This window comes from Marmota flaviventris, chromosome 7 (assembly GCF_047511675.1).
Source record: "Marmota flaviventris isolate mMarFla1 chromosome 7, mMarFla1.hap1, whole genome shotgun sequence".
Taxonomy (NCBI): Eukaryota; Metazoa; Chordata; class Mammalia; order Rodentia; family Sciuridae; genus Marmota; species Marmota flaviventris.
Genome location: NC_092504.1, coordinates 73115796 through 73133100, shown reverse-complemented (window position 1 = coordinate 73133100; position 17305 = coordinate 73115796). Strand labels below are relative to the sequence as shown.

The window sequence follows — 17305 nt, the reverse complement described above, 5'->3', positions numbered from 1 at the left end:
TTATAATGGCATTAACACATAAAGAAGGTATGCATATCTCAAACATAAGCATACAACTAAAATGCTATAATTAAATAAAAACCTGAGCTTAAAATATCCTAATCAATGCATTTGAAAACCTAAGAGTTATTTGAAAGACTTTTTACATTCATTAGTATTTCATTTATTTTTTTTTTTCTGGTATACTGTTTTTGCAACTTAAAAAAAAAAAAAAAAAAAACATTTCTATTGATGCAAAAAAAAATCTCTTTAGTAAAACAAAGAAACCTAAGTACATTTTTTTAAAATTTTGAGTTTTATATCAAATTTCTAAATTGTATATTAAATTTTTTAAATTCTTTAAATTCTTTATTGTTCTCTAGAGAACCTAGTTTAGATAATGTAATGACATTTCTCAAGTACTTTTTTCATGACAGAAAATTTAGATAGAAAAAGTTCACAAATAGACTATTAGTGAATTTGTATTCTGTCTTTCCTGATTTAACCTAAATTTTCAGGATTTGACCAGTGATTTTTATTATATAAAATGTGTATGAGAGCTTTCTGTGTTTACTTAAGAGAAACATCTTTCTCCATTTTATAATATTTAGATTAAAGTTTCAAGAAAAATGTTTTTTACACAAATATAGATAGTTAACTCTCATATATGTAAAAGAATTTCTGCCTGTGTATCAAATATCACTAGTTCTCTTTCGTTGGTAACAAGGGGGGTGTATTTTGAGGATAATAATATGAGACATTGCAAAAACTCAGTGTAAAAAAGAAAACATCTTTTTGTTTTGCTCTTATTTTCCACAAAATTTAATTTCTTTTTTTAATTTTTTTATTGTTGGTTGTTCAAGACATTACATAGTTCTTGATATATCATATTTCACACTTTGATTCAAGTGGGTTATGAAATCCCATTTTTACCCCTTGTACAAATTGCAGAATCACATCAGTTACACATCCATTGATTTACATATTGCCATACTAGTGTCTGTTGTATTCTGCTGCATTTCCTATCCTCTACTATCCCCCATCCCCTCCCCTCCCCTCCCCTCTCTTTAGTTTTTTAATAAAAGCATTAAATTTAAATATTCCCAACTCCATGTATGTAATGAGTTGAGATGAGAAATTTGTAAGAGAAAAGCAAGTTGAACTGAGAGAAAATACTCTACTGGCAGAAATAAGTATTTTACAAAATATTTCAAGGTTCAGATATTTTGGATGGGGGATACTGGGGATTGAACTCAGGGACACTTGACCACTGAGCCACTACCCCAGCCCTATTTTGTATTTTATTTAGAGACAGGGTCTCACTGAGTGCATATTGCCTGCTTTTTCTGTGGCTGGCTTTGAACTTTGATCCTCCTGGCTCAGCCACCTGAGCCACTGGGATTATAGTCGTGCATCACCATACCAGCAAGGTTCAGATAATTAATGATTTATTATTTTCCTTTTTCACTTAGGATTTCTGAGCAGGGACGCAGGATCATGTTCTCCATCCATCTGCCTCACTATTCCATCTTCCAGCTGTTTGACAGCCTCACCATACTGGCCTCAGGAGAACTAATGTATCACGGTCCTGCCCAAAGGACTTTAGAGTACTTTGAGTCTGCAGGTGCGGTTAAACATTTTATGCCCTAGATCCTTTATTCATTGACTCCTGGCAGAGGAGAGGAGTCCCCAGGAGTGCTACAGGAATGCTCTTTGATCTTGCATAGACTTAACTGGGGTGTCTCCACTCTAAAACATCTTTGGTCAGTTCAATGCCAGAATTATTTTTCATTTTGCAGCATTTTTTTGTTTGTTTTTCAGGTCTCTCCCCTTTTCCTGTCTTATTTGAATATGCCTGGTGTGTGTGTGTGTGTGTGTGTGTGTGCGCGTGTGTGTGTGTGTGTGTGTGTGTGTGTGTGTGTGTGTGGTGTGTGTGTGTGTTTGTTTGTTTCATGGGACTTTTTTCTCCTTTTCAGTTATGTTGACCTTTTCCTGAAAGTTCAGTAAGTAACATGTTGAACTCACACTTAGTATTCTGTCAGTTGAACTTTTTTGAAAAGTTCCAAACCATTGCCTTTTAAAACATGTAACAGATTGTGATATTACAGTGTTTCCCCTGACACATAATCTTGCTCTGCCTTCTTCAGGGCTTGTGGAAATGTTTCTTAGAAACATTAAATTGAATATTTAAGTCTTGAATAGCTGGCCCTGAATCTGATATAATGGGTCAAAATTTCTGGTCTGTCTGCTTCTTTCTATTTCAGACTGAGTACTCTGATTTCTTTAATGGTTTACCTATCTGCTTCACTTCAGGGGTTTGTGGATATGATTATAGATGTTTATCCATGACCCCAAATAAAGTTGTAAATAATCATTCCTTCTTAATTTGTTTTTATTAAATATCTGTCACTTAAAAACACATCAAACACATGAGAGTTGGGAATCCAGGGAAGATGAACTAAAGAGTCAGAGCTCAGGCCAAATTTAGATGTTGAGGTGAGAGGTCAGGTGTGCTGTGCTGGTCATGTTCTCTCAATAATGCTTCTCTGGGAATTTGTTGTCTATTTGGAATTATGGCATCTTGAGAGATGATCATTTGGAACTCTGAATTTAGTAGGTTGCAAAGCAACATCTGCTAACATACCTACTGCTGTTCCAGTATTCTCTAGGTGAACTCAGTATTCTCTAGGTGCACAGTTCACCAGAAACTTAATATCCTTTCTAGGATCTACATTTAGATTTTTGAAGAAGTACTAGTAAACAGTAGAGCATATTGATAGCTGCTTGGATTTTGAATTTTTATGAGAGGTAAGCACTAATGTAAGATGTTCTGAAGAGTCCAAGAATAGTTTGGGATACATTTTTTTGTTTTATTCATTTATTTTTTTTTTTTTGCCTGAGAGAGACAGTTGTTGAAATATTATGTGATTAAATAAAGAAGAGGAAAGGATAAATTAGAGAGGGCAGAAGAGAGCAAGAAGATGAGGAAAAAGTTGTTCAATCTGCCTTACCTACCCCTCACCTCCAGCATCCTCTGCATGTGAGTCTTCTTTACCTTCCAAGACTATCAGCTTGAGTTCTGGGGTGTCTTATTTTGTAGGTTTTCCCTGTGAATTCTACACTAATCCTGCAGAAATATTCCTGGACTTCTTTCATGGTGTAATAAAGACAGAGTCAGAAGAACATGAAGGTATGTGAACCTTTCACATTTTCACATTTTTGCCCGAGGTTTAGCAAAGAGATGATTCATGAAAACATGACCTTGTGAATTTACATATTGATGTGATGAACAAATAGACATTGTCAGTGAGTGCTGTGGGCATTTTTATTTGTGAATGTACATGCTAATTCATTTTTGTACTCAAGCTACAAAATATAGGAGTTGTACAAATAAAAGGTCAAGAGAAAACTTGTGAAATCAGGAGTAATTTGTTTATAATGAGTTAGTACTCTATGCAGTAATCTGTGACCTCTTATCCTCTTCCATTCCAAAGCTAACAAGACTGAAATACCTTCAAAGACAGATGAATCACACATAAAAGAATTAGCTAATAATTTTGCCAAGTCCACTTTCTACAAAGACATAAAAACTGAACTGCATGAATTCAAAAGGGATAAGAATAAGAGGTGCTGGGTCAGGAAGGAGACTCCTTATGTCACCTCCTTTGGTCATCAGCTTATTAGTCTCACCAAGCGTTCATTCCAAAGCTTTGCAGGTAATCCCCAGCACTGGATAAATGAGGTAAGTGACAAATTCTTCCAGTTATGCTGTGAAATACCCATGTGAGAGCTATTTGTTTCTAATATGGACTTATGCAGGATTATTTTTTCTTCTACCCATCCTTCCATTTATTAGTCACGCCCCCTCCATTTGGAATTTAGAAACAGCCAATCATTCTAGTGTATTATCTTTGATATGAATGGTCCCCTGAAACTCATGGTTGAAGGCTGGTCTCCAAAGGAACAATATTCAGAGGTTGGGCTCTTTGGAAGTGGCTGTATCATTTGACATCATCAATGGACTAATCCTTTGATGGATTCATAATTTGATGACATTATTAGGAGGTGATGTAAACTGTACCAATCAGGACTAGTGAGAGGAAGTAGGTCAAGTTGCCTGCCTTGGAAGGGTTATGTTGTCCCTGACACCTTCCTTGCTCTGATTCTGGACTGCCATGAGATGAGCAGCTTTCAACTTCCACACCCACATGCCTTGAAGTTCTGCCTCACCTTACTCTTAAACCACAGAATCTGAACTGACATGTCTAAAACTGTGAGTCAAAATAAAATTTCTCTCTTACTTGGTTTCATGTTGCTGTGACCAGTATCCTGACAAAAACAACTTTAGAGAAAAACAAAACAAAACATTTATTTGGGGATCATGGCTTCAGAAGTTTCAATTCATAGAGAAGTGACTGCATTGTTCTGGGCCCATGGTGAGGCAGCACATCATGGAGGAAGGGCTCAGCATAAAATGCTGTCCAGCTCATGATGGGCTCAAGAAGCAAAGAGAGGGAGCAGAGCTGCAGGAAGAGCAATGCTTTCAGGGCACCCCCTGCTTTACTCCCAGTGACTCATCTCTTTCAGCCACAGCCCACCTGCCTGCAGTTACTGCCCAGTCAGTCCATTCAAACTAGGACAGACAAATTAGATTACACAATTCAATCATTCACCTGTGAATTTTCCTGTATTATAATAGGAGCTTTTGGGGGACATCTAATGTCCAACCATAACATGTTCTTTCTTGGTATTTTAAATTTTTATTTTTGTCACAGTGATAAAACATGAGAAACACAACAGGTAAAAAGCAATTGAGTTTTACTCATGTAAAGCTCTTTAAGTGGCTTCTGTACTATATAACTCAAAAATGTTGATATATATATATATATATATATATATATATATATATATATATATACATACACACACACACACACACACACACACACACTATAATGGATAATGTTAGTCAAAATTTTATTTGTTAAAAATGTTCAGACAGATAATATCAACCACATATGGAATTTGCTGAGAGCTGTCCATTGTCATTTATTGACTCATTCCAAAGATAAATTGAAATATCATGTGTTCCATTTGGAGACTCTACTATACTAGTGAATGAAATGAGTAAAAATAAAATTCTCTGCTTGTGTAGACTTTTTTTTCCATATGAGGGAAGGGAAATGATAGATGAATAAAGAAAATACAGACTATGTCAGATGGTAAGATGAACTATGCAGAAGATAAGAGAGAAATCATAGAAATGAAGAAGAGAGAAGGCTCAAAATAGGGAGAAGAGGATTGATTTGCCAATAAAATCAGGTGTTGAAGGAACCCAGTGTCATTTATATTCCTGAAGATAGTTTGTTCTGTCCACTGTCTGAGGGAGGAGACTGTAGGCAGAATGTAAGGATTGATGCTCATCATTGAGAGATTTTAATATTGGCAAAGCCATAGATAACTCAAAGTATGTGTGGTTTATGCACAGGAAGTAACCAGATACAACAAGAATATTCATGGTGGGGTTAATTGCCTTAAATAAGATATGATGGTGTTCTTTTCTCCTTTTGATCTACTTTGTGGTAGGTGTTTTCAGTCCTCCAGGTTTTTATTTTATTTTGTTTTGTTTGTTTGTTTGTTGCAATACTGAGGATTGAACTCAGAACTTCACACATGCTAGGCCAGTGCTCTGCTATTGGGCTATATGTCTGGCCTATTTATTAGTTAATCTTTATCCCTATGTCACACAAAACACTGTTCCTTCAGTTAATTTGTCCAACATTTGGAGGGAAATCAATTTAGCTGGTTATTATTGTCCAACATTTGTAGGGAAATCAATTAGGGAAATCAATTTAGCTGGTTATTATTTTATTGATATTTTCATTGTCAATCATTGCATTTCTGTGTATTAAGATATGGCATGTTTTTGGCTTAATAAACTGACTTCTCAGCATAAGCACCACATTTTCATATTTAAGTATTGTTGCTCTCCAGGTGTACCTGAGGGCCTGCATCCCCACTTCAGTGATGATGTTCATTGTTTCAGACTTCTTTAGTCCATGTGATTTGGCATTTCTCTCAAGCAGTTTTGTGTCCCATTGTTCAAGGACAATATTTTATTCTTAGATCATCGATTTGACATCATTTGAAAAAATGTCAGGCCAATTAGATGCATTAACTTTGATAGCCCATTGTTCAACAGGAAGATGCAGTATAATAAGCTGATTCTTCAGAGTGATTTATTCATTAGGCTTTTCTTACATGTCTCTAAAACTGATTGTTAAGTGTCTTATCCAAGAAACATATGGTATTCTGGGCAAGATGTTATTAGAACACAGGTGTTTTTACATCAGGATTATGAGTGTTTTGAGCCTTGGCTTCCTTAAGAGTCAAGCAGCAGGCCCAGAGCCTCCAGGTAGCACATTCAGCCTACTTGTCTCATCATTGAACTCGGTTCTCTAAAAGCAATTCCAGCAATGTTCAGGGAAGCAGTAGTCTCTACAGTAAGGGAAAAACCTTGTAGAACCCTGAGCTCAGTGGAACAACTCTTGTTCAGAATTTTAAATGTTGAAACATTAGCTCAGGAGCAGGCAAACCCGTTTAGGTAAAACCTCAGAAGTTAATCATTTTAGACTCATGGCCACATATGTCATTTGTTTCACAAAGTCTACTCTGCCATTTCATGATTAAAGCAGCCACAGCTAACATGAGCAAAGAACATTGCAGCATTCCAATAGACTTTATTTAAGGACACTGATTTTGAAATTCATATTGAAAGAAATATTATTCTTGAACTTTTACCTCCCAAGTTAAAAAAAAATGGAAAAAAAAAAAACAAACTATTTGGTTTTGGCCCATAGTTTACTAATCCTTGATATAAGTGGGGTTTTGTTTTGTTTGGTACTGAGGATTTAACACTGGGAGGCTATACCACTGAGACATATTCCCACACCTTTTCACATTTTTTAAAGACAGGGTGATGCTATGTGTATTAGGGCCTTGGTAAATTTCTGAGGCTGGCTTTAAATTTGCCATCCTCCTGTCTTAGCCTCTCAATTCACCAGGAGTACAGGCATGTACCACCATGCCTGGCTCTGACATCGAGTCCTTAAGCTTGTATGATTTTTATTTTTGTAAGTTTTGTGAAATGGAGTTATTTAAATGTAGAAGATATACAATCAATCAACAAATATATGAAAAAAAATATTCATTATCGCTAGCAACTAGAAAAATTCAAATCAAAACAATGCTTTCCTGGTGACATTCCTTAATTTATTGCCTGATTTTTTGTATTTTGTTGTAAACTAGTTATTTGTTGACATGATTCAGACTTGACATTTAACCAGATATGTTGGGAAGGTATAGAAATGAATGGATTATTTTAAAAAAGAAGGTTTATTGTTCATTTAAGTCTACTTTGACAACATTCTCCTTAATCTCTCTGAGATTCATTGTCTATACTTGCATACTAAATATTTGACTATGCATTCAATTTTTTAATTAAATTATTTATTTATTCCAATTTGTTATATATGATACCAGAATGCAATTCATTTCATATTACACATATAGAACACAATTTTTAAAGTCTCTGGTTGTACCCAAATATTTTCACACCATTTGTGTCTTCATACATTTACTTAGGGTAATGATGTCTAACTCATTCCACCATCTTCCCTACCCATAAACCCCCTCCCTTCCTCCCCTGCCCCTTTTCCCTATCTAAAGTTCCTCCATTCCTCCCATGCTCTGAGCGCCATTGCCATTATGAGACAGCATCCTCATATCAAAGGATACATTCAACTTTTGGGTTTTGGGGATTGGCTTACTTCACTTAGCATTATATTCTCTGACTCCATCCATTTACCTGCAAATGCCATGATTTTATTCTCTTTTAGTGCTGAATAATGTTCCACTGTGTATATATACCAAAGTTTCCCTATCCATTCATCTACTGAAGGGCATCTGGGTTGGCTCCACAATTTAGCTATTATGAATTGTGGTGCTATAAATATTGATGTGGCTATGTCCCTGTAGTATGCTGTTTCTAGGTCCTTTGGGTAAAAACGGAAGAGTGGAACAGCTGGGTCAAATGGTGGTTCCATTCCAAGTTTTCCAAGGACTCTCTATACTGCTTTCCATATTGGCTGCATAAATTTGCCGTCCCAATGTATGAGTGTGCCTTTTTCCCCGCATCCTCACCAAGACTTACTGTTGTTTGTATTCTTAATAGCTGCCATTCCGACTGGAGTGAGTGGAAATCTTAGAGTAGTTTTGATTTGCATTTTTCTAATTGCTAGTGATGATGAATATTTTTTCATATATTTGTTGATGATTGTATATCCTCTTTTGAGAAGTGTCTGTTCAGGTACTTGGCTCATTTATTGATTGGATTATTTATTTCTTTTTGGTGTTAAGGTTTTTTAGTGCTTTATATATCCTAGAGTTAGTGTTCTCTCTGATGGGCTTGTAGTAAAGATTTGCTCCAATTCTGTAGGCTCTCTATTCACGTCACTGATTGTTTCTTTTGCTGAGAAGAAGCTTTTTAGCTTGAATCCATCCCAATTATTGATTCGTGGTTTTAATTCTTGTGCTATAGGAGTCTTATTAAGAAAGATGGGGCCTAATACAACATAATGAAGATGTCACCTGGTTTTTCTTCCAATAGACACAAGGTCTCTGGTTTAATTCCTAGGTCCTTGATCCACTTTGAGTTGAGTTTTGTGCATGGTGAGAGATAGGGGTTTAATTCCATTGTGTTACATGTGGAGTTCCAGTTTTCCCAGCACCATTTGTTGAAGAGGCTATCTTTTCTCCAATATATGTTTTTGGCACCTTTGTCTAATATGAGATAGCTATAATTATGTGGGTTTGTCTCTGTGTCCTCTATTCTGTACCATTGGTTTACCTGTCTGTTTTGGTGCCAATACCATGCTGTTTTTGTTACTTTTGTTCTGTAGTATAGTTTAAGGTCTGGAATAATAATACCACCGGCTTCACTCTTCTTGCTAAATATTATGCATTCAATTTTTAATTTTTTTAGAGAAAGCTACAAATATCCATCAATCCATACCTTGAGATGTGTTGTTTAAATACTTCTGGAAAAAGGGAGAATGACATAGTTGAAGAATTTCTCATCTTGATCTGTTTTGAACAGAGACCATTTGTACATATACAAAAAGCTCATAGTTAGGCTCATCTACTCTGTTGTTAAATGTTCAGTTTACTCAATGGCTTTGTTTTTCTTCATGCAAGAAGATAAAATACATGTGAACTTCTTAAAAGCATGGAATGATCATGGATTCATCATTTTGTCAATATATTTGAAAATTTGCTAAATATCACTAAGGAATATCCAAATGATAATATTCAGTCAGTGAAAGAAATGAAGTGTGGATGCAAGAGAAATGAAGGATGCAGAGTGTCTAATTTGAAGTCTGAATATCTTGACAGTTATAAAATGGGAAAACATAGACTCTTGCATAGATGCACATGCTGCATGGTGGTAGAGCCATTAGCATAGATTTTGGAAACTTGATTAGTTGTAATAATGAACAGATTCTGAGGGTCTTGGGGGATATAGCAGGGGAATGGATTCCTACCCCCACCCCAAATTTCTGTATTATTAGCAAAGGACATTTCATAGGTGAAACATTTCACTAATCTTCTTTCCAGAGTCTGGTCTTCACAAATTATTCTTTACAATTCACTCTTCTTTTCTTTGCATGTTGCCTGCATATTTGCCAAGTATCCATTACCAATTAGTTCATGGCTTGATACTGTTGTAATATTGAGATATTTTTTTAAGCTTTGATTATTGCAAGATTACTGGTAGGTATTTAGTTTTCTTTACATTCCTATCTCCTATATTATTATGTTTAGCTCACATATAATTATAAGAATTCCTTACATAAAATATGTTCTAATGTAACCCTGATCTTTTGCTAACTGAAGCACCATTAAGAGAGTTTTATTCTAAGAGGAAATGTAACATTGGTCCATTTTCTCTGGGAGATATATAGACTGAGTAGGTGAAGATGGGTGGGAAAGGCAAAGAATTGGCAGCTCAGGTGTGTCAAGTTATCTGTAAGGCTCATTGGCTGGGAATGAAAGACAAGAAATATGAGCGGAGATGGTAATGGGAGGATTTGGGTAACCCCATCTGGCCAAATACTTTGGTGACAGTGACAATGCACTTTTCCTGTGCAGGTGGGGATTCCCCACATGTTAGCTAGGTGCAGTCCACTTCTTCCTTATCATTCAAAATTCCATTCTTAGAATTTGGATGTGGCATTAAAATTTTATGTATTTCTGTACTTTGCAGTGATGGGGATCAAACCCAGGTCTGGCACATGGTAGGCAAGCAGTCTATTGCTTAGCTACATCCACAGCCCTGAAATTTCCTTTATTTCTCACAATTAGAGTGAAGTCATCTTGTTTTAATTTGAATCTCTTGAAGTTTATAGCTGTGCACATTCACTGGCATGAAAGTTGAAAATTCAGTTTAAGTCAGCATTCTTATTTTGTTCCCAAAACATCTCCCTTATATGCCTTCCTCACACAGCAACCCTGTATGGTATTTGTGGACAGAGATTGGTAGACACTGGGAAGATTCTTATCTCATCAGGTCATCTGCTCTCTTGTCCTCTCAGTACCCAAAACACAGAATCCTGGCATTCTCAATTTAATTTAGAAAATGTTCTAATAATAACCACTGTCTGATAATTCCCCAGTTACTCTGGCCAATCCATTTAAAGTGTGTATTTCAGTGGAGATATTTGACTAGGTAATAAAAAGTTTTACCTGTAATTGAAATTTTTCTTTCTAATTTTCATTTTTCTCTTTGAAAAGATAATTGTCACATTGGTTTTGGGACTGGTTACAGGCACCATTATCCTTTTGCTGAGAGATGATTGTACGGAAATCCGAAATAGGTAAGCAAATTTGAATCTCAATTTTGTGAAAATGCTATTACTTTGATGAAACTAATGAAAATCCATTCAGAATTTGAATTTATGACAATACAGGGTAAACATTGCTGTTTTATTATGGGGTAGGATCAGATAGTGTATTGAAATGGGAATGGAAGAGTTAATTTTCGGTTTCACATATGTATGTATGTGTGTAAATTACACATCATGGACATATCCTAACCATTTTGAAGTGCACAGTTTAGTGCCAAAACGTCCATTTATGTTGTCACCTGACAACACCATCCAACTGCCGACCATTTCTTTATCTTCTCAGGTGCAATCTTCAACACACCTTAGAGTAACTACCCATACTCATCATTGCCACCTCTGCAACCATCTGCAACTTTCTGTCTCTGAATGTGGCCATTCTAGGAAACTTATCAATGTGAAGTCATACAATACTTGTCTTTTCATGACTGCCTTATTTTCCTCAGCATAAACTTGTTAAGTTTCTTCAAGTTGTAGCATAGGATATATTCTTTTTTTTAAAAGCCAAATAATATATGTGTAGAAACTACATTTTATTTATCCACTCATCCATTGCTGAAAATCAGGGTTGCTAACACCTTTGAGCTATTGTAGTCATGTTGCTATGGGGGGCACACACTTGTCTGAATCTTTCTTTCAACAGTCATTTGGGGCAGATACCCAGCAGTGGAATTGCTGGGTTATGTGGTAATTTTTTGAATACCTGCCAAAGCCTCTCCTACTGCATTTTACATTCTTAACAGCAATACATAAAGTTACAATATCTTCTCATTCTCACAAAAGCTTACTTTGTTTTCAAATAACAGAGATCCACATGATCTTTGGAGAGATGTTTGATTTTAGTATTTTGCCAATTTTTAAGTTGCATTCTTTGGTTTTGGGGTGTTTTGTTGTTGATGATGATTGGAATTCTTTATAGTTATGGGTTATTCATTCATTTTCAGATATATGATTTACAAATATTTTATTCCATTTTGTGGGGTTTTTTTGCACTCAGTTCATAATGCCTTTTATGCTGAGATGTTTTTTGATTTTGAAATATACTTTTGCTCTGTTTTCTTTGGTGGTTTGTGAGTTTCCTCAATTTTGGTGTTTGCATGACTTGGGAGTATAAGATGTATGGATGGGAATCAGTTGTTCCTAACTCTGTATGGAAAGCACTTACATTAGTGTCATGCTCCTTTCTAGTTTCAGTCATAATATGCCCTTAAAACTCTTATTCCTAGGTGTCATTTTAAACAGCTGGCTCATGTTCTAAACATAGATTCTCAACATTCCAGAATTCATGGTTCTCATCACAATTCATGTATACAGAAGCACTTCTCACTAGGCACTGAGCTTCATGCTTGACAGCTATGGCTAATGTTAACTCCCAAGGGCCAGAGAAGTGGGTGGTCTCATCCCCATTTTACTGTTGAGAACTGTGGAGCTTGGTCTTTGTCCCAGATGCTGATCCTGATCCAAATAATGAGATGGTATTTGTTTGTTGTTTGTTTTGTTTTTATTTTTGTACTGGGAATTGAACCCAAGAATTGAAGGATATGACAACCATCCTGGGGGAGAAACAGTGTTAATCTTGATCCCCACAGGTAGGGAAGGAGGAAAGGAAAAGACTAAGGAAAAGAAAAGGAAGACATGTCAGTTTTTAAAAAAGCCTCCTGTGTTTGAGCAGCAAGATGCATACCAAAAGCCTGAAGTGAACTCTGGATACAGGCAAATTGTTTTTGAATGAAAAATAACCATAAATATTCTTTATTTAAATTTATTTATTAAAGTGAATTTTCCTATTTGTTGAAGTAGATGGTGTTTCCTTACAAAAAGATGACTATTACAGCTGTTTTGCAGAGTTAAGTCACTTTTTTACCTTCTTCAGGAAGAGATCTCTGATTTTTTTTTTACAACTGTTAGTGTCTGTGTCCTGTGTACATGCTATTTCTTAACAAAGCTCAGCAGAATCACAGGGTTTTGAGGCCATGAAAGATGTACACTGTGCAGCAAGAAGACTGTTGAGGAATCTGTCATCAACTGCAGTTTGAAAGAAGTGAAAAGCTGACCACCACAGCTTTTGGTCAAAAATTTCAGAGAAATACATGAGTGTAGTCCTTTCTTCAGATGTTTTCTGGAGAAATTGGACACTAATGTTATTTTAATTTGCATTTTTGACTATCATTACCTACTTTTTTTAGAATATTTGGACTATGTGAGAGTAGCCTCTGTGTGTGTGATTCATCTACCTCTGCTTTGGATGATCAGGTGATTAGTGATGATTGTTTGGGTAAGAAAATGAAGTCTCAGCTTCTTCTCTGGAACCAGGGCCTTAGAACTTTCTTTGGACAGGAATATCCATCCTTCATTTGACATTGCTGTGAAGGCCAGTGGTTTAGGACTGTTCTTGGAATCAAGTGGTGTCTTAGCAATTCCTCTTACCTATGTAAATGAGGAACTGGGTTTGAATCCTGTGTAGGGTGTGAGCCACTTTGACTTTATAGCCTTAATGTGTTGTTTTGACAGCTAAACAAATTAGGAAAATGATGGGTTTTTTAAAAAAATTTGGATCTATTAATCCCACTTCAGGGTGTTCACACAAAATATTTGAAGTCAATTAGTTGAAGAGGGATCTGTGCTCCCGTGTTCATTGTAGCCCTGTGCACAGTCAATTTGGACATCAATCTAAGTGTCTGTCAGCTAACAAACAGATAAGGAAAATGGGTGAATGCCCCAGGGAATGCTGTTCAGCCACAGGAAAAGGAATTTTACCATTTGTGACACCATAGACGAAATTGACAACGTTATGCTAAGTAAAGGATCCAGACTGAGAAAGACAAAAGCCACATGTTCTTGCTTATATGTAAATTCTGACACTTTTAGTCTTTTAAAGACAGAGTAGAATGGTGTATGCCAGAATGGTGTATGTGAAGGTCAAAGGTACAAATCTCAGGAAGGCAGGAAGAATAGGATCTTCTTTCTATTGAGATACATTGAACAGGGTGGTGAATGCAGTACATAATAGTGTAGAATTCAAAATTGCTGAGCATAAACTCCAAATGTTCTCACCATAAAAATGATAAAAATTAAAGTATATGAACTTTAAAAGCAATGGATCTACATAATAGACTCATTTTTTTATTCTTTGACATTTTACTCTCTAGGGACGTTTTTTTTCTCAGTCCTTTTCATTTTTTGAGACAGAGTCTCATTAAGTTGATTTGGGCCTCCCTAAATAGCTGAGGTTGGCCTTGAACTTGTGATCCTCCTGATGCAGCCTCCTGAGTGCCTGAGAATACAGGTATAAGCTACCATACCCAACTAGCATTGAATTCTTGAAGGATAACTTCACTTTGTGCCCCACAAATGTTTGAGTATAGTTTGTCAATTTATTAAAAAAAAAAATAATTCTGATGTGTATTTATACATGGCATCTGAATTGCCCCCTTAAAAAGCATTGAGTGCATTAAACATTTTTCATAATAAAAACCTGTTTATTATGAAGTAAATCATCTTCTGTCTTAGAAGGGATTTTACTGTTTCCTTTTTCAGAATTATGAATATTACTGTATTGTTAAATGTGAGAAAAAAATTTAATTAAATTTTTCTTCTATTCCATTGTTTCCCCATGGACCTTTAGCTTGATATTAGGTTTACTAGGTACTAAAACTTATTTGGCTGTTTGTCTCTTCCATTCTTTTTAATTATTGATGAACTTTCATATTTAGAACAGCCTGCCCTCTTAGTTCTTTATTTCTTAGGTGTGATAAATATCTGTCTAGAGAAGCCAGGCTGCACCATAATTTTCTGTTGATGAGAGGCTGTTGTAGAAAAGGATGGACTTAAGTGGGTGATTTGAGGTGATGTAGAGTGTTTATTTAAATTGAAAGTACACATTCACACCCACATCTGAATGAAGTAAAGTGTACTTACTGCTTGTAGGGAGGATAGCTGTTTTTATAACATGGATATATGCTGGGAAAGCATGATGATGTATAGGTTTTAAATGAACCTTCTCATGTGCATGAATAAAAAGTTTTCTATAAACCCTTTAAGGTAGTTGGAATTGTTCATTTGTGTTTACATTTGAAAAACTTTCTCTTGTTTTTAAGTAATTTAAATGATGTACATATATCCTTTCTTTACATGTTTATAGTAATATCAATTTATGTGTCTGATTAGGCAGGGAAGCCCATGTTTTAAGGATGTTGGCAAACTCCCATGAAATCCTTATTTCACTTGAAATATAAACTAGCCGAACACTTTTCTTGCTAACCCTCAATTATTTTACTGATATACATATTAATAGTCTTCACACTGGTGATCAAATTGATTTTTATTATGAATAAACATCAGTTTGATGTTTTTTATCACTTTGGAAACCCCATAGGAAGGTGGTTGTTCCAAATCAAGGATGGTGTCCAGGCTTTCTGGTGGTCTTGTGTAGTTCTGGCATTTTCTTTCCACATGCCTTTACTCTTTTGTTACTTCACTTCAAAACCAAATTGAATTGAATACCTTAACCCTTTGGAGCTCTATTTAACTTAAAGTTTCTCTTCATACATTAGGAATGATACTCGGGATTTTTGTGAGTTAAATTCAAGGTGAAAGTATTTTATAACCTAAGTTTTAGCACAGGCTGTCACAGCAATGCACCAGACTCGGGGACTTACAGGACAAAACTTTGTTTTGTTTCAGTTGTAGAGTCTGGGAGTTTGGGTTCAGAGCTCCCTTCCAGCAGTAGGCTCCTGGGAGGGTCCCGCTCTGCCTATAGATGGCGCCGTCACCCTACATCTCTCATGGCATAGAGTTTCTGGGGTTTCTTACTCTTACCAGGGCACTGGTCCCATCATGGGGGCTCCACTCTCATGACCTTGCCTAAACCTCATTACTTAAGTTACCAATCTCAAAAAAACAAGTGCCAAATGTTTTCTCTGACATAAGGTAACTGACTCATAGTGGGGTAGGGATGGGAGAATGGGAGGAATAGATGAACTCTAGATAGGGCAGAGGGATGGGAGGAGAAGGGAGGGGACATAGGGTTAGAAATGATGGTGAATGTGATGGACATCATTATCCAAAGTACATGTATGAAGATACGGATTGGTGTGAACATATTTTATATACAACCAGAGGTATGAAAAATTGTGGTCTATATGTGTAATATGAATTGTAATGCATTCTACTGTCATTTCTTTCAAAATAAATAATAAATAAATAAATAAATAAAATTTAAATATGTACCTCCCAGTACTATTGCATTGGAGGTTATTTCTTTATCATATGAATTTTAGTGAATACAAGTCAGTGCACAGCAGTCCACACAGAAATTTCAATATGTACTATAGTGTGGAGTAACCAGGGCATCACTGAGGACACTCAGGGAGAGCCCTGATGGGATGATGCTTTCCTGTCTGTTTAAATGGAAAAGTTCCACTTTAAAAAAAATGTCTTTGATTTTACATTAATTTTGGAAGGAGTTCTGAGGGACGAAACCAACCTAAGAGCTCTGATTTGACTGAGCTGCTTTTATTCCCATTTTCTCTTGACAGAGCACGGATGCTCTTCTTCCTGATGGTCTACCTGTGTCGCAGAACATTGGCGGTGGATCTCTTCATGATCCAGAAGAAGTGGTTTGTGTGAGTTGGACTCTGTTCAGGGAAGGGGCATTGAAGCCTGGTGGGCAAACTGGTCACATCCAGAATTGGGCCAAGGATTTCATAATGGGGATAACTGGCAAATTTATTTTCTTCTCATTTCTTTCCCATATCTTATGCTTAAAATTGTCATATTTAAATTGTGTCTATTTATCTTGTACAACACAAGCTTTTGAAGTATATATAGTTTACCAATATTATTTGAGAAAAGCAGTCTTCAATGGAGTGGAAAACCAAGAGCATATGAGGTCTGCTACTAATGGAAAAAATATCAAGGTTTGGGTGTTGTCAACAAGTCCCAATTTTGCAGAGAAAGTGAGGAATAAAAGGGTTGAGAATTGTCTTTGGTTTGAGAAAGTAATAGGTCATAAAGGCCCTCTTAAGGAAAATTCAGGAGCTTTGGTAGATATTTAAGTGTTAAGTATCAAATTGGAGATGGGATATGAAGTTTACAAAGTATGTAGCCAAGCGCAGCCCTGAGTGGATCAAAGAATGGAGAGAGCCAGAGGGCAGCCTTACAGGAAAGAGCAGGATAGTTTTGTTCATTGTAGTTTTCAAAGATGGAGGAGATTTGCCCATGCCTACATGCCCAGGAGTGGGATCACCACAGAGGGAAGGAATTAATTTCTAGTGGTGAAAGAGTTTGGAATTTGGAAAGAGAGGCATTAGGAATAGCAAAGATTAAGGTTTGGTATCTGACAAGGGTATCTTGTTGAAAGGCAT

The 17305-nt window shown here is 36.1% G+C and overlaps 1 protein-coding gene across 1 annotated transcript in view; it reads left to right on the top strand.

Annotated features, from left to right (window-relative positions):
• Nucleotides 1-17305, top strand: part of LOC114082688 (broad substrate specificity ATP-binding cassette transporter ABCG2-like) — a 56696-nt gene that overhangs the window by 24346 nt on the left and 15045 nt on the right. Inside the window, exons 4-8 of the mRNA XM_071614831.1 lie at nt 1452-1603; nt 3080-3169; nt 3474-3721; nt 10831-10913; nt 16478-16564. Coding sequence (XP_071470932.1) covers nt 1452-1603; nt 3080-3169; nt 3474-3721; nt 10831-10913; nt 16478-16564 — 660 coding nt within the window. The remainder of the gene's footprint in view (nt 1-1451; nt 1604-3079; nt 3170-3473; nt 3722-10830; nt 10914-16477; nt 16565-17305) is intronic.